General features: G+C 36.7%; 1 protein-coding gene and 5 non-coding genes across 8 annotated transcripts; 2 read left to right on the forward strand and 4 right to left on the reverse strand.

Annotated features, from left to right (window-relative positions):
- Positions 1 to 162: 162 nt before the first annotated feature.
- si:ch211-120k19.1 (uncharacterized protein LOC563199 homolog) lies at positions 163 to 9,856 on the reverse strand. 3 transcript variants are annotated; one of them, XM_057835135.1, is made up of 6 exons: positions 9,753 to 9,839; positions 2,749 to 2,787; positions 2,388 to 2,613; positions 617 to 687; positions 460 to 489; positions 163 to 389 (listed from the first exon to the last, which is right to left on the reverse strand). In XM_057835135.1, the coding sequence occupies exons 1-6, from the start codon at positions 9,771 to 9,773 to the stop codon at positions 270 to 272; spliced, it is 507 nt and encodes a 168-aa protein (XP_057691118.1). In that variant the 5' UTR covers positions 9,774 to 9,839; the 3' UTR covers positions 163 to 269. The 3 variants fall into 3 exon arrangements, with proteins under 3 accessions (XP_057691118.1, XP_057691117.1, XP_057691116.1); XM_057835134.1 differs by having other exon boundaries at positions 2,388 to 2,616; positions 9,753 to 9,825; XM_057835133.1 differs by lacking the exon at positions 2,749 to 2,787 and having other exon boundaries at positions 2,388 to 2,718; positions 9,753 to 9,856.
- trnae-cuc (transfer RNA glutamic acid (anticodon CUC)) lies at positions 5,969 to 6,040 on the reverse strand. Its single transcript has one exon. It is a non-coding gene; the product is annotated as a tRNA-Glu (tRNA).
- trnae-cuc (transfer RNA glutamic acid (anticodon CUC)) lies at positions 6,860 to 6,931 on the reverse strand. Its single transcript has one exon. It is a non-coding gene; the product is annotated as a tRNA-Glu (tRNA).
- On the forward strand, positions 8,467 to 8,538 carry trnae-cuc (transfer RNA glutamic acid (anticodon CUC)). The gene has a single exon. It is a non-coding gene; the product is annotated as a tRNA-Glu (tRNA).
- Positions 9,107 to 9,178, forward strand: trnae-cuc (transfer RNA glutamic acid (anticodon CUC)). The gene has a single exon. It is a non-coding gene; the product is annotated as a tRNA-Glu (tRNA).
- Positions 9,857 to 10,362: 506 nt separating the features above from the next.
- Positions 10,363 to 10,434, reverse strand: trnae-cuc (transfer RNA glutamic acid (anticodon CUC)). Its single transcript has one exon. It is a non-coding gene; the product is annotated as a tRNA-Glu (tRNA).
- Positions 10,435 to 17,723: the final 7,289 nt, after the last annotated feature.

A 17,723-nucleotide genomic window follows, 5' to 3' on the forward strand; every position in this document is an offset into this window, starting at 1 on the left:
TAATGTATAATAATGAACTACTAATAATGATACAATAAAACACACACACAGTTTTTTTCAATGATTTCACCATGTTTATTTCATTTACTTGTCATAAGAAAATATATTGCAACATTTATAGGCTTCAATATATTACACACACAAGATGTATTGCTTATTTGATTTAAAAAAAGGGATGAAATTGAATAAGACATGCTGATAAAATCAGTAGCAAAATAGCAACCTAGCACAGTGTTACGTGGTCATTTAATCCAAAATTGGTTTGAAATTTATTCAAGTTTATGGTCCTTCCGCTGTCTAAGGTGACACAGGAAGATGGTGAAGACGAGAGCAACACCTCCGAGGAACACGGTTCGAGCCACTGGCGGGATTAAGGAAAAGTTCACCGCCTGGGGTTGAAATGACGATGGTGGAAAAGACTGATTTGACAAGAATTAAGGAACCAATATCAGATCTTACCTGCATTGTCGACCAGAACACCACACCTGTCTGAAGAGACCATGTCATGTTTCAGTGCCATCGACGGGGAGAGGCATCCAATTAATATTTTTTTCAAACGTCTATCGCCATCATTGGCAGCCAATGTAAACAATCAAAAAAACATTTGAGTGTATACCTTGTACGATGTCCAGAATTTCTCCCTCCAGTCTTCAAATGGATCATCTCTGTTTTCTAGAAAACTCAAACCTTGAGGGATCATAAACACATTTTGGTAATTAATAAAAGCACACTGAAAAACTGACTGAAAGGACATTTTGTGTTCAAAAAAGTAATTACAACTGAAGTGAAAACGATCCTTGTTTTAGCCTTTGAGAGTAAATTTTCATAAATTACACATAAACTAACAAAATACTGTATCGCAAACCAAAATTGTGAATTAAAAAAACTAAACAAATCCAAGAATCATCGTCATATGATTGACAAAGATAAGATTCAAATATCAATGTTGGTAAATTGTTAGTTAAAATAAATGAATAAAGAAAACTAAAATTGGGATTTTCTTTGTCAAAATAAAAGTGTAAATTTAAAAAATGGTAGAAAAATATGATACATTAGCTAAAAGGAATCTTCCCTGACCGGGAATCGAACCTGGGCCGCGGCGGTGACAGCACCCGGGACTCGTGAGTTTGCAACTGATACTTTTCATGACCTTTGGCCTTTACCGCCAACACAATATTTTAGGATGTCATCAGTAGAACACTATACTTTGACATTTGTGATGTTCTTTGGTTTATTATGATATATTTTACTCACTAGCTGCCATTGACAGCGATAGACATCCAATCCATTTTGACCGGGAGAGTTGGCAGCGATCAAACGATATTTATTTAGTATTCATTACTATAATTCATTCGATTATTTATTTGATTTTCAAGTATTAATGAGCAAAGTTCCTTCATAATTAAATTGTAATGACATAGTATTAAAACTGGACGTCTGTCGCTCTCAGTGGCAGTGAAACTTGATCATTCTAGGCCAGTCTACCCAGTTGAAATGGATTTTCTTTTATTTTTAAGTAGTAACTAGCAAAGTTACTTAGTAATTACATTGTAATGACATAGTAATAACATTATAAAACTGTTAATTGTATCGCTGCTATTGACGGCGATAAGATGTCAAATAAATTTTGACCCGGGAGGACTGGCAGCGATCCACCAGTTTATTTTTTTATCTTCAAACATTAACAAGCAAAGTTCCTTTATAATTACATTGTAATGACATAGTATTAAAACTGGACGTATGTCGCTTTCAATGGCAGTGAAACCTGATCACCCAAAGCCAGTCTCCACAGTTCAAATTGATATATTTCAATTTTCAAGTAACAACTCCTTAGTAATTACATTGTAATGACAGCAATAACGTAAAAACGTAAAAAAAAAAAAAAAAACGTGTTAATTCATTGGCTGCCATTGACGGCGATAGATGTTCGATCCAATTTGACTGGGGGGCTGGCAGTGATCGACCGCTATTTATTTATTATTTTATTTAAAAAATGGTAACTAGCAAAGTTTCTAAAAAATGCATTGTAATGACATAGTAATAAAACTGGACGACTGTCGCTGTCAATGGCAGTGAAATTTGATCTCTCAAGGCCAGTCTTCCTAGTTGGGTTTGTTTTAAATTTTAAGTAGTAACTCCTTAGTAATTACATTGTAATGACATAGTAATAACATTGTAAGAAACGTGTTAATTCACTGGCTGCCATTGACAGCGATTGATGTTAAGTCCAATTTGACTGGGGGGCTGGCAGCGCTCAAACGATAGCTGCCAACTCTCCCAGTCACAAAGGATTGGACATCTAGCACCGTCAATATCACTGAAAGATTAGCATTCACAACCAGACCGAATGAAATAAAACTAAAATAAAGAAAATTCCCTCATCTCACCAACATAAAAGGCACTGATAGTTAGCGGCGCCGCTACTAGCTGATCCAGCACCACCTTCCCCGTCACCGCCTTGACTCCGCCTCCTGGCAGCATCCTCTCCAGCCAGCGCAGCCATTGGTAGTTGAAGTTGGCATGGAAACAGAAGCCCACGGTGGCCACTCGCGCCGTCTGACACCAGTTGACGCCCGCCAAGGCCCGCGACTCATCTCCTCGGCCCAAAACTCGCTGCTGGAAAAGATCGGCCGAGGCGAAAAGTACTGTGTAGCCAACTACGTTGCTTATGTACGGGTGGGCCTTGAATGCAACCCAGGCTCTGTTCATGGTAGGAATCTTAAAAAGAAAGAAAGGATAGAGACTCACAGTTGGAGAGAAGCGCCAATTCTCTTCCCCGATTGGCTCCTAAGCACAAGGAGGAGCTGAAATCAATCTTCTCACTGAGTCAAAGTTCACCCTCATACTGTTAAAGACGCCTGCTGATAAGGCGTTTTATCAGCCAGCTGAACGGTAAAATGAAAAAAGCAAGGTTTGCAGTGATAGCAAAGGAGTTCTTTGTGTTTTTTGAGGAACAGAAAGGGAACACAACTGTTGTCATGACTGTGTTAGTGCTGAGACAGAAATGTAGCTGTCTACTCACATCTCTCAAACTCATGCCTGAGGCTAAAAATAGGCTTCCAAGCAGTCAAGTCAAGTTAAATTAGAGGTTTAGTGTGGACCCTATTTTTGTAAGTACATGATCTAAATCAGTTCAAATTTTCTTGTACGTGTTTTTAACTGCTATTTTTTCAAAAGAAAAAAAAAGGAAAAAATGGTTACATTTTTCTTTTTAAATAAAAAAATAGATAAATATGTACAAAATAATGTATAAAAATAATTCTTGATTCTATAAAAGACATTTAAAAAAGGAATAACAGTGAATAATTATTTTATTTGTCAATTTTTTATACCGAAATTAATATCGATATGAAATAATTTTTAAAAATGATCAATTTTGACAGACTATTTGGATATAATAACAATAATATTAAGGACTTAAAAATGTATAATAAAAAAAAAAACTACGCTCCACAACACTAATACAACATCAGACAAGTAGAAAAATTCAGTCTTTGGAAATATCTAATCTTTTTCAGGACATTGCACTTAGTTAAAATGATTATTTAGGGGGAAAAAACACGAATTTTGGAAACTAACTTTTAAGATATTTTTTCTTAAAAATTATAATATTTTGTTTTTAGCACCAAATGCTCTGTAAAATGGAATATTCTCCTGTGGATTTTAAAAATTATTTCAAAACAGTAAATATCGTCATTTGATTTTTATTTTTTTTAAAAATTTTTTATTTAAAGAAAAAGAACAACGTTTTCTATTTGAATTTATTTATTTGTCATTATTAAAAAACACATTAAAAAAAGAAAAACACTAAAAAGACGGACTACTTTTTAATACAACAGACTAGTAGCCTAAATCAGGCGAGTAAAGAACATTCACTTTTTGGAACATCAAAAACATTAAATTGGGTTTATCTTACTACATTTACCTTCTTAAAACGTACAAAAACGTTGTTTTTTATTATTATTTAATAACAGGGTAATAGCCTTAATTTTATTCTCTTCCGAGGCCGTCCGAAAGCAGTAGGAGGAATTTATGAGGCAACTCGTATTGCCACTGGCTGCCACTTGGCGTAACCCACAACGCCATTGGCTGCCATGGCAAAGAAACGGGAGAACGCTATTGGCTGCCATTCCAAGACTTGTATGGAGGTAGATTTGTGTCTTTATCATTCAATCAAAAAAAAAGTTGCTTCGATCAAATAAAAAGTTGCTTCAATCAAAATATATATTTTCAATCGAAGAAAACGTCACTTCAATCCAAAAAAAAGTGTTTGAATGCAAAAATAAATTTGAAACTCAAAAAAATATATTTGAAAACTATTTTTCTTTGATTGAATTTTATTTTTTTGATTAAAGTCAAGTTTTTTTTGATTGAAACACCATTTTTGATTGAAGTCATGTAATTTTGCGTTTGGACCACATTTTGGCTAGGACATTTGTGTCTTTATTATTCAATCAAAAAATAAATTGCTTCAAACAAAAAAATATATATTTTCAAAAGAAAAATCACTTCAATCAATTTTTTAAAAAAAATCAATCGTAGAAAAAAAGGTTTGAATGTGAAAAAATATTTGAGACTCAGAAATTCGCATTTGAACACTTTATTTTTCATTCAAACTGTTAAGCGATGGGGCTGCCGGCGTGGACGCCGGCGACTCGCCGGTAGTCCACTCGCTTACTGGGCAGGCTAGTGTCGGGCCACTCGCCGACCACTCCCGTACCGGCGCGTCGCGGACACTCCGGTTGGAACCAATTGCCAACCGTCACGTCAGGGCAGCGGGTGAAGTTCGCCGTGTTAAATCACATTAAGCAACAGGGCACTGTACTCCGGTGAAATGCCGATGTCACACGCCCGTACCGGTGCCCTATATTCGGCTTAGACTCCAACAGACTCCGATGGCTGGATGGAGCCCTGGTGGCCATTATGCTTGCTTTATACTTTTATGTCATTGGCGTAGCTACCTGCCAATCAAACACACCGGAACTAGCGTTGAAGGAGAATCTTTGTGTCAAAATGATTCAATCAAAAAAAAGTGCCTTCAAAACTTTTTCCACTTCAAAAAAAAAAGTGTGTTCAAAACTTTTTCCACTTTGAAAAAAAAAAGAGTTTAAAACTTTTTGCTTTTCAAAAAAAGTGACACTTCAATAAAAAAAAAAAAAAAATTTCAAATAAAAAATATATTTAAAAAAAAAAGTTTTTGCTAATGATTTTTTTCTTTGATTAAAAATAGTTTTTTGATTAAAGCAACTTTTATTGCGACTGAATGATTTTGACACAAATGTCCTACCCCTAATATGGCTCAAACACAAAAAGGATTGCTTCAATCAAAGAAAACAGTTTGAATGAAAAATAAAGTGTTCAAATGCGAATTTCTGAGTCTCAAATATTTTTTCACATTCAAACCTTTTTTTCTATGATTGATTTAAAAAAAAAATTTGATTGAAGTGATTTTTCTTTTGAAAATATATATTTTTTTGTTTGAAGCAATTTATTTTTTGATTGAATAATAAAGACACAAATGTCCTAGCCAAAATGTGGTCCAAACGCAAAATTACATGACTTCAATCAAAAATGGTGTTTCAATCAAAAAAAACTTGACTTTAATCAAAAAAATAAAATTCAATCAAAGAAAAATAGTTTTCAAATATATTTTTTTGAGTTTCAAATTTATTTTTGCATTCAAACACATTTTTTTTTATTGAAGTGACGTTTTCTTCGATTGAAAATATATATTTTGACTGAAGCAACTTTTTATTTGATCGAAGCAACTTTTTTTTTGATTGAATAATAAAGACACAAATCTACCTCCATAGACTTGGGGCTGCCTTTTCAAGAAATGGGAGAACGCCATTGGCTGCCATGCCAAGATATGAGAGAACGCCATTGGTTGCCATTCCAAAGAAGGAACCTCGACTATTACTTGCTCACAAGGCAGTATGTAAAACAATAAACATTAACCAAGAGAATGTTCCCTGACCGGGAATCGAACCCAGGCCGCGGCGGTGAGAGCGCCGAATCCTAGCCACTAGACCACCAGGGAATGGAGTCCCACCTATATTTGTCATGACCTCTGACCTTTACCAACAACACGACATTTCAGGATATATGTATTTATAATGTTGCAGTGAACCTATTAGTAGACATCTATTGACTAATTTGATAACTGGACATCTGTCGCTGTCAATGGCAGTGAAACTTGATCACTCAAGGTCAATCTTCCCAGTGAAATGGATGTATTTTGATTTTTAAGTAGCGCGTGAAATGAATGAACTAGCAAAATTCCTAAGTAAATACATTGTAATGACATAGTAATAACATTCCAAAAATGTGTTAATTATATAGCTGTCATTGACGGCGCTACACGTCCGATCCAATTTGACTGGGGGGCTGGCAGTGATTGAGCCAGCCCTCATAGTCAAAATGGATTGGACGTCTAGCGCGGTCAAGAGGGAATTTATTCTAGTTTTATTTCATTCGGTCTAGTTATGAATGCTAATCTCTCGGTGCCATTGACGGCGCTACACGTCCGATCCAATTTGACTGGGTGGCTGGCAGTGATCGAGCAAGCCCTCATAGTCAAAATGGATTGGACGTCTAGCGCGGTCAATGGCACTGAGAGATTAGCATTCATAACTAGACCGAATGAAATAAAACTAGAATAAATTCCCTCTTCTCACCAACATAAAAGGCACTGATAGTTAGCTTTGCAGCTAGTAGCTGATCAAGCACCACCTTCCCGGTCATCGTCATGACTCCGCCCCCTGGTGTCATCCTCTCAAGCCAGTATGTAATTAAAAAAAAAAACACATGAAAGTTTTTGTCAGGGTTACAGAAATATTAAATATTAGTTAAGAAAACCTTCCCTGACCGGGAATCGAACCCGGGCCGCGGCGGTGAGAGCGCCGAATCCTAGCCACTAGACCACCAGGGACACTTGTGTGCCCACCTGTATCTTTCATGACCTCCGACCTTTAACACCAACGCAACATTTCAGGATATATTTATAATGTTGCAGTGGACGGCCAATAGAAGTCCAACCCATCAGTAGACAACTATTGACTAATCTGATGACTGGACGTCTGTCGCTGTCAATGGCAGTGAAACTTGATCACTCTAGGCCAGTCTTCCCAGTGAAATGGATGTATTTTAATTTTTAAGTAGCAACTAGCAAAATTGCTAAGTAATTACATTGTAATGACATAGTAATAACATTGCAAAAATGTGTTAATTATATAAATAATTATATAGCTGCCATTGACGGTGCTAGACGTCCAATCCAATGGTGTACCGCAAGCAACATGTCACTTCCGCTTATTAATATTCATGACGTTAGCTACTGTTGCTAAGGGGGGACATGCGTGCAAATTGTGTAAGAAGGAGATGTTTACAGAGCTAAACCTACCAATTCTGTCCGAAAATGATGTCCCTGATGCCAAATTCACTGGTAAAGATGTGGAAGAACATAAAAATGTTCAGTAAAACCAGTGGTGTCCAAACTATTCCACATAGGGCTGCAGTGGGTGCAGGATTTCACTCCAACAAAACAAGACTACACCTTTTCACCAATCTGGTGTTTTATAAGTGTCAATCAGTTGATTGCAGTCAGGTGCTGCTTGTTTTAGTACAGACCAAATTGGTTAAATGGTCTGTGCTTGATCAGTATGAACATAAACCAGGACCCTCAGCGGCCCTCGAGGACCGGTTTAGAGACCCCTGATATAATATATAAGAAAGACAGGGCTGGTGGTAAAGGATAGCTTGTTGAAAGAGGAGAATGTCATTGTCAGTCGCGTAAGAAAAAGGTGTCGATAAAAAAAAAGCTAAACTCAAGCCATCTCTTTAACTAAACATGTTTTTCCACATCTTTACCAGTGAATTTGGCACCAGGGACATAATTTTTGGACAGAATTGGTAGGTTTAGCTCTGAAAACATCTTCGTACACGATTTCCATTCATTTCCTATTGGGGACAAAAGGTAGCGTGTCCCCCCCTTAGCAACAGTAGCTAGCGTCATTAATATTAATGAGCGGAAGTGACATGTTGCTTGCGGTGCGCCATTGGATCGGACGTCTAGCACCGTCAATGGCAGCTATATAATTAACACATTTTTGCAATGTTATTACTATGTCATTACAATGTAATTACCTAGGAATTTTGCTTGTTGCTTCTTAAAAATTAAAATACACCCATTTCACTGGGAAGACTGGCCTAGAGTGATCAAGTTTCACTGCCATTGACGTCCAGTCAACCGATTAGTCAATAGTTGTCTACTGATGGGTTGGACGTCTATTGCCGTCAATTGCTGTCACAAAGGAAACTAAAACACAATAAACCAAAGAACATCACAAATATCAAAGTATAGTTTTGTTCTGAAAGGTTCACTGCAACATTATAAATATATCCTGAAATGTTGTGTTGGTGGTAAAGGTCAGAGGTCATGACAATTATGGGTAGGCACCTGTGCATTCCCTGGTGGTCTAGTGGTTAGGATTCGGCGCTCTCACCGCCGCGGCCCGGGTTCGATTCCCGGTAAGGGAAGCTTATCTTAACTAATATTTCTGCAACACTGACAAATGTGTTTTGCGGAATTACATACTGGCTTAAGAGGATGCCACCAGTGGGCGGATTCAAGACGATGACCGGTAATGTGATGCTTGATCAGCTACTTGATCAGTCTAGTTGTGAATGCTAATCTTTCAGTGCCATTGACTGCGCTAGACATCCAATCCTTTTTGACTGAGCGGGCTGGCTGGCTCGATCACTGCCAGCCCCCCAGTCAAATTGGATCGGATGTCTAGCGCCATTATCGGCAGCTATGTAATTAACACATTTTTTGCAATGTTATTACTATGTCATTACAAAGTAATTACTTAGGAATTTTGCTAGTTGCTACTTAAAAATAAAAATACATCCATTTCACTGTGAAGACTGCCCTTGAGTGATCAAGTTTCACTGCCATTGACAGCGACAGATGTCCAGTCATCAAATTAGTCAATAGTTGTCTACTAATAGGTTCACTGCAACATTATAAATACATATATCCTGAAATGTCGTGTTGTTGGTAAAGGTCAGAGGTCATGACAAATATAGGTGGCCGCATAAACATTCCCTGGTGGTCTAGTGGCTAGGATTCGGCGCTCTCACCGCCGCGGCCCGGGTTCAATTCCCGGTCAGGGAAGGTTTTCTTATTTAATATTTCTTTAACACTGTTAAAAACTTTAATGCAGGGGTCTCCAAACTGGTCCTGGAGGGCCGCTGTGGGTCCTGGTTTTTATTCATACCGATCAAGCACCAATGTGGTTTCTACTAAAACAAGCAGCACCTGACTGCAATCAACTGATTACACTTATAAAACACCAGATAGGTGAAAAGGTGTGGTCTTGTTTTGTTGGAGTGAAATCCTGTACCCACTGCGGCCCTATGTGGAATTGTTTGGAGACCACTGTATTATATCCTCTGGTTTTCCTACGTTTCTGACCGTTTTTGTGGGTGATTTATATTTTTAGTTTTGTGTAGCGATCACAAAGGCTACTCAGTGACAGCCAACGAACACTAAATTTTTTCATTGATAACAAATCTTAATTGTATAATTTATTTACACTTCCCCCTTACTAAAGTTTTTTTTTTACAGAAAAGGTAACAGTGGCAATCAGATACCAATTTAATCCTTTTCAGGTCATTCATTGTCAGACAGAAGCAGCACGGCACAACACCACGCTAAAAAATAAGTTAAAAAGACCAAAATGGCTTACCTGTGTCTTCTGAAAGTCCATGCCAACCCAACAAAATGTTTACTGCCTCTATGAAATGTGAATGGATTCACCCAGCTGGCGTTAAAAGTCCGCGCAAGTCGATTCATTCTTCAAGTTTTTTCCTCCGAGTTTTTGGTTTCGGGAAACGTATGAAGAAAACATCCTTCATATGTCGTAATGTCGAGAATCGTTCCTACAAGTTCCAAAACAGCAATGTGTGATCGGCATGATAGTTTTTGAAAGATTACTGGAGAAAGTAACTGAAATAACATTGTTTCTATGCGAGGGTGGGTCTAAAACGTTCCATTTCCGCCTTACTTCCGCTAATGGTCTCCAAACTATTCCACATGGGGCCGCAGTGGGTGCAGGATTTCACTCCAACAAAACGAGACCACACCTTTTCACCAATCTGGTGTTTTATAAGTGTAATCAATTGATTGTAGTCAGGTGCTGCTTGTTTTAGTACAAACCACATTGGTTAAAAGGTCTGTGCTTGATCTGTATAAACAAAAACCAGGACCCACAGTGGCCTTCGAGGACCGGTTTGGAGACCACTGCATTAAAGTTTATGTCAGTGCTAGAGAAATATTAAATATTAGTTAAGAAAATCTTCCCTGACCGGGAATCGAACCCGGGCCGCGGAGGTGAGAGCGCCGAATCCTAGCCACTAGACCACCAGGGAACGCACATGTGCCCACCTCTATCTGTCATGACCTCTGACCTTTGCCACCAACGCAACTGTTCAGGATATATTTAAATGTTGCTGTGAATCCATCAGTAGGCAACTATTGACTAATCTGGCAGTGAAACTTGATCACTCAAGGCCAGTCTTCCCAGTAAAATGGATGCATTTTTATTTTTAAGTAGCAACTAGCAAAATTCCTAAGTAATTACATTGTAATGACATAGTAATAATATTACAAAAATGTGTTAATTATATAGCTGTCATTGACGGCGCTGGACGTCCGATCCAATTTGACTGGGGGACTGGCAGTGATCAAGCCACCTCTCTCAGTCAAAATGGATTGGACGTCTAGCGCGGTCAATGGCACTGAAAGATTGGCATTTACAACTAGACCGTATGAAATAAAACTAAAATAAATTCCCTCTTCTCTGCAACATAAAAGGGACTTATATTTAGCGGTGCCACTACTAGCTGATCCAGCAGGACCTTCCCAGTCACCGTCTTGACTCCGCCCCTGGCAGGATCCTCTCCAGCCAGTATGGAATTCAGAAAAAGATTTTTAAGTTATTTTCAGTGTTAGAGAAATACTAATATTCCCTGACCGGGAATCCAACCCCGGCCGCGGCGGTGAGAGCGCCGAATCCTAGCCACTAGACCACTCATCACTCGTACTTGATCTAAACTGACCTCTGACCTTTATCATAGACAGACCATTCCAGAATAAAATTTACATACTTTTGTAATAAACCAATCAGTAGAAAACTCAGACTTGCAATATTCATTGGTTTATTGTGTTCATTTGCTATTATAGAAGGCGATAGACATCCAATCCATTTTGACCGTGAGGCCTGGGACTGATCGCCAAGTATTAAACTGTGAGTTTCCTGAGTAATTACTTTGTAATAATACAATAATCACACTGGACATCTCTTGCTGTCAGTGGCAGTGGCGCATGATCACTCAATACCAGTCTCCCCAGTTGAAATGGATTTATTTTTAATCTAAAGTATTAACGAATTTGATTCCTTTGTAATAACATTGTAATGACATAGTAATAACATTGTAACAATTTTTTTTTTTCAGTCAAATTGGATTGGACGTAAAGTGTAGTCAATGACAGTGAACCCTATTATAGGGCACTCATTTATTTAAACAAGCAAACCATCTTCACACAACTTTTCCAAAAATTAGTAAATGTATGAATTTATAAAATGCTGAATAAATAAAAATAAATTAAAAAAAGCTAATTTTTAAAAAATGTGTATATTAATAATGTTTAATTAAGTACCCGATAAAGAGTTTAACTGTCATTGACGGTGCAACTTGTACTTGATCTAAACTGACCTCTGACCTTTATCATAGACAGACCATTCCAGAATATTATTTACATACTTTTGTAATAAACCAATCAGTAGAAAACTCAGACTTGCAATATTCATTGGTTTATTGTGTTCATTTGCTATTATAGAAGGCGATAGACATCCAATCCATTTTGACCGTGAGACCTGGGACTGATCGCCAAATATTAAACTACGAGTTTCCTTAGTAATTACATCGTAATAATATAATAATTACACTGGACACCTCTTGCTGTCAGTGGCAGTGGAGCATGATCACTCAATGCCAGTCTCCCCAGTTGAAATGGATTTTTAAATTTAAAGTATTAACGAATTCAATTCCTGTGTAATAGCATTGTAATGACATAGCAATAACATTGTAACAATTTGTTTTTTCAGTCAAATTGGATTGGACGTAAAGCGTAGTCAATGTCAGCGAACCCTATTACAGGGCACTCATTTAAACGAGCAAACCATCTTCACACAACTTTTCTAGAAATTAGTAAATGTATGAATTTATAAAATGCTAGATATATAAAAATAAAATTTAAAACATCTAATTTTTAAAAATGTGTATATTAATAATGTTTAATTAAGTACCCAATAAAGAGGTTAACTGTCATTGACGGTGCAAGATTTATATTATAGAAGGCGATAGACATCCAATCCATTTTGACCGTGAGGCCTGGCACTGATCGCCAAGTATTAAACAGCAAGTTTCCTTAGTACTTACATTGTAATAATATAATAATCACACTGGACATCTCTTGCTGTCAGTGGCAGGGGAGCATGATCACTCAATGACAGTCTCCCCAGTTGAAATGGATTTTTAAATTTAAAGTATTAACGAATTCAATTCATTTGTAATAACATTGTAATGACATAGTAATAACATTGTAACAATGTGTTTTTACAGTCAAATTGGGTTGGACGTAAAGCGTAGTCAATGACAGTGAACGCAGGGCACTCATTTAAACAAGCAAACCATCTTCACACAACTTTTCCAGAAATTAGTAAATGAAAGAATTTATAAAATGCAAAATAAATACAATTTTAAAAAACTAAATTTTTAACAATGTTTATATTAATACTGTTTAATTAAGTACCCGATAAAGAGGTTAACTGTCATTGACTGAGCAAGACTTCCAATCCGTTTTGACTGAAATGGATTGGACGTCTAGTGCTGTCAGTGGTAGTAGCCAATGAGTTAAAACTAGGTTCCCCACAACACATCACTTCTTGCAACTTCACCCTACCCTGTCACACACGAATCTGTCCTTTCTTCCCTTCTGCTATCCTATTGTTTATTCAATGTATACCATCCTGACATGGTGCCCCTCGGTAAAAGAAATGATAATGATGAATGATTATAAAGAATTGGACAAAAGTAGAGGCACCTTTAATTTATTGAAGCTGCAGTGTTCACTCCTTAACAGCCTTCCCTGTCAAAATGGATTGGACGACTCATCACTAACTTCAATATTAAAGTGTCTATCACTTACCTGTACCACACAAGCATCTGTCCTGAATTTTCCCACCTGCTCTTGTGCTGCCTTGGATATGTTCAAGAAAGCAGTTTGCGAGTACAATATGGCTCAATTAAAGCCGCTAGCAACTATGTTAGTTCTTACCTCAAAAAATGTGCTAATGAGTCAGTGTTAAGCAGGTCAATTAAGAAGCAAACACTCATTTTTTGCAGGCAAACGGGCTTTTGTACGACGCACAATGGCAGATGTGAGTCTTGACTTCTCTTAATTGCTTGCGTCAGTGTAGGATTCAGTTCAGGGTGAGGTGGGGGTGGGGTGGGGCGTACAAGAAAAGGGATGTGGGGCACTGATGTCATTCGGGTTGACACGGATTCGGAAAGGTTGCGGCAGAGGACATCGTTATTTTTTGCAAGAAAGGATTTGCAACAGAAACAAGGCAGGTATGTATTTTTGAACTTTGTTGACATTTTGAGTGGGAAGATTTGGCAAAAACTGAACATTTAAGGAGGATTAATGGAGAACGTGTGGTGAAAAAAAATACAAAGTGAAATTTGAATTTAGTTTGTATTTCCATTGTACTCATCTGTCATCGAGAGCAATGGCTGTCCTATCTATTTTGACAATGTTGGTAGTGATCTATGAAGGAAAATGAGTGACAAAATTAAATTAATACCTCAATGTGCTATTATTAGATTTATATGCATATAATTTTCTATTTATTTATCAATTGTTATTACATTTATTGACTTTTTTTTTTTTTTTTTTTTAATGGCGGAAAACACTCAGGTGACTTCAAGTTCCGCTCTGAGACTCCCAATTTGGCCAACTTTCAAAATTGTCCGATATGCATGTGTGATACATAATTGGGAAGAAAAATTTTGAACAGGAAGGCATTTAAAAAAAAATAAAAATTTTTAAACATCAAAACCCTATCTGGAGGTGAGAACACGCGAGAGCAGAATTACAGACGCCATGACTTTAACGTGATATTATCGCGTACTTATGTTGTTTCAATCCAAAATCTCCTTGTAGCATGTATCACTGAGTGTAAAGACACAGCTGTGAATGTCCACTGCTGGATTTTTGGGGGATTTTATGGGTGAAACATGGTCATTTAACAAGGGTCGCGATGCAGAAATCGCAGACATCAAGGAGTGGTCGAGATGTTATTTTTGATATATTTAGCCTTTTAATTAAAAAAAAATTTTTTTTTTCTTTGTATCGGTTATTTATCATCTAACATATTGGAGAATATGCTACAGTAACAAAAAAAAAACAAATAAAAAAGCGATAATTATGAGTTAGATATCCGTGACTTTTTTACAGACGCCATTTTTTTCATTGTGACATAATTTGTTTAAAAGTTTAAAATATGTCAGTGAATAATTTTTTGAAGTCTTTTTTTTTTTTAAACGAAATATGAGACATCAATTAATGATTCTAAGCTAAAAACGACAGACATTTTTATTAACTAATTACCTTCGTTTTATGGCTGGGTTGAAACAAAAGCGGTTGCGCGACGTCTGTAAACGGGGGTTTTCAGGGTAAAACGGACAAATTAAAAATGGTTCGGGGGCTTCATGCGCCATGAATCTGCTATGGCAGCATCTAGACATATTGTTCTATCAAACACAACAGTTGTTTTGGCTTAAAATACAGCAGTTTCTTTTAAAGAGTGCGAGAGCATAAACTGCTTTTTCAGTTTTGTCTGTGTTTTCCGCCTTATACTTTGTCTTTGGATTTCATTTTTAGTAAAAAAAAATTATTTACGGTACTATTCAATTGGTATTTAACACATGTATTCAGTAATTTAATTTTCTCAAGGGCAGTCTTCCCAGTTGAAATGGATGTATTTTAATTTTTTGGTAGTTACTAGCAAAGTTAGCAGTAACTTAGTAATTACATTGTAATGACATAGTAATAACATTGCAAAAATGTGTTCCATTGATGCTAGACATCTGATCCAATTTGAACCTTTTTTTTTAAATTTTCATTATTATCTATTTCAATTTTTTATTTATTCCATTTATGTATTTAGAAATTTTCACATTTACCTTTAAAACTTTTATCATTGAAATAGATATTTTTCAATTCTTATTTTCATATATTCCATATACAGTGGGGAGAACAAGTATTTGATACACTGCCAATGGGAAAACCCATACACCCATATACCCATACACTGCCAATGGGTTTTCCCATTGGCAGTGTATCAATGTTCTCGCCACTGTATATAGTAATGTTTCAATTAAGGTTTAAAAATGTCAATAAAAATTGTAATTATGTGTAAATTTTGAAATTTAAGATTGATAAAACACAGAAAAAAAATCTTGAAATACATAAAATACTGAAATGATATATTCCTGACACATTTAATAATTACGGCACTTCCGGTCCTACTTTATACTGCTCGTTCATCGATCTAAGTTTGACATCTATCTATAGGCGGAGTTTGACTTTTGTGTCAGCGGGGGGGGGGGCAAAACATGTTGATGACCCCGAAACGCAGTGTCAGCAATAAAATTAACTTACACGATAAATGCTTGGTTAGTAGCTTAGCCCATGCTCGTAGATACAGGCATCCCAGCTGTGTTTGTGTGTCTTACCTAGTGGAGAAGAATATGGTACTCTGTTGTACAATTAACGTCTTTAGTGAGGCAAACTGAAACTCTGCTCACCATTTTGGCAGTGGTCCCTGGTGTTTCATGGTCCACATCTTCAATACTTGGTTCTTGCTCAGTAGTTATTGTCGCTTTTGAAAGCTTAAGTTTGAAAAAATTACGTACAGCCATCTTGCATCTGTTCTCAGGTGGTTTTGGCGAAGTAAAGCAAATGACCGTCTGAGGTGCTAGTCACATGATCTGTTTGAAAACTAATTTTGACCCATTATAAAAATGTTTTGTTCCTTTCATTCATTTTTGCTGTTTTATTGCTTTACAAATTTTATATAAAATATTTTACCAGCAAAGTCCTAATTTTATATTTATACATAGGAAGACAATTACCGTATTGGCCCGAATATAAGACTTTTTTTTGCATTGAAATAAGACTGAAAAAGTGGGGGTCATCTTATATTCGCGATCTAGACGTTATACCCATTCACTACGCTAGATGGCGCCAGATATCATTGAAGCGATGTTCTGTCATGATAGATCTCAGCTACTCTCAAGTTTAACCAGTTTGCGTTATTTTATTGCAATGTTTTTGCTTATTCAGATTTGTTTCAAGACTACAGTTACAGTTAGACTTCACTTTGATGGTTAATGCAGTTATTGCAAATTTGTTGTTTTATCACAATAGATTGGTTTATTTACATTTCAAAAACCAGAAGCCACTCATTTACGAATGTGATTGCACTTTAGTTTACACGTTTAAATGTTCAGATATTAAGATTTGAATGAAGCAAAATAACATGCTTTTTCTCACATATATTGTTATAATCATTTGTTTCAGATGTACTGTAATTATTTTCAGTATAAAAATTAATTTGGTGTTCAAAAAGTTTTTTTTCAAACTTGAGTCTTGAAGAAGAGGAGGTTGTCTTATAATAGGCTGTATTGGCACCATGGAAAAAGTGCTTAGAAAATAGATTTCGTTCCACTGAAATGGATCTACATGACCGCTGCATTATAATATACATACGTTGCTAACTAGTACCAAAAAAAAAGTTCTACTCACGGTTTCCAGTCATTTTTTAGTAATTAGCGTTTTTGTGTCGGTCTTTTTTTTCCCCGTGGCGCAGTGATATTGATACGGCGGAGTCGTATCGTCAGTGTGTGAAGCCATTTTAGGTCACGTGCACCAATAGGAGACGAGGATTGTTGCTATGGGTTTGGAAAACAAACAACATGGCGGCGACCGTGTCAAGCTACAACACGAGCGAAGATGAACAAAAGATAAGAAAACCGCATTCGAAATGTAGTCAAAAGGCATGGAAACGATGCTATATGCATCTCTCATCTGTCCAAGGGCGAAAAAGGGCAGGAATTTGGCCGAAACGGCATGCAACTTGCTAAGCCTTCGTGGCTACGTCAGACAATGGCTTTCTCTCCAGGCTCCATCGAAGGATCCTGCTGAAAATGCGTCGACTGGGATTTTTAACGACATTGACTCCAGGTAAGCCACACACACGCCTTTTGTTGTGAATAACTATGGGAGTTGGGGGGCTTCTGGTCAGATCACATATGAAGTTAAGACTTGCAATGTGAGTTCTGGGCTGTAGCGGTCATTATTATGATGTTAGATTGTTAACTTTGAGCAAAAAGTTTAGCTTGACAGATAACATAGGTTTTTCATAGCATTTAGTTTGTTTAAACTGTAGTTCCAAAAACCTATTTGATAATATTATTCAGGAAAAAATGGCATAATAGACAAGCCTAGATAATTTGAATTGGAAGATTATGTAAATATGATATACATGAAACAGTTCACACATGGTTTATGTGTGTGTGCGTGTTTTTCA

This window comes from Corythoichthys intestinalis, chromosome 4 (assembly GCF_030265065.1).
Source record: "Corythoichthys intestinalis isolate RoL2023-P3 chromosome 4, ASM3026506v1, whole genome shotgun sequence".
Classification (NCBI taxonomy): domain Eukaryota; kingdom Metazoa; phylum Chordata; class Actinopteri; order Syngnathiformes; family Syngnathidae; genus Corythoichthys; species Corythoichthys intestinalis.

Coding starts and splice junctions, on each gene's coding strand:
- si:ch211-120k19.1 (XM_057835133.1), bottom strand. CDS start 9,773: ATGGACTTTCAGAAGACACAG. Junction 688..2,387: donor TATCAGTGCCTTTTATGTTG/GTGAGATGAGGG, acceptor TGATCCCTCAAG/GTTTGAGTTTTCTAGAAAAC. Junction 390..459: donor TGTTCTGGTCGACAATGCAG/GTAAGATCTGAT, acceptor TTTCAACCCCAG/GCGGTGAACTTTTCCTTAAT.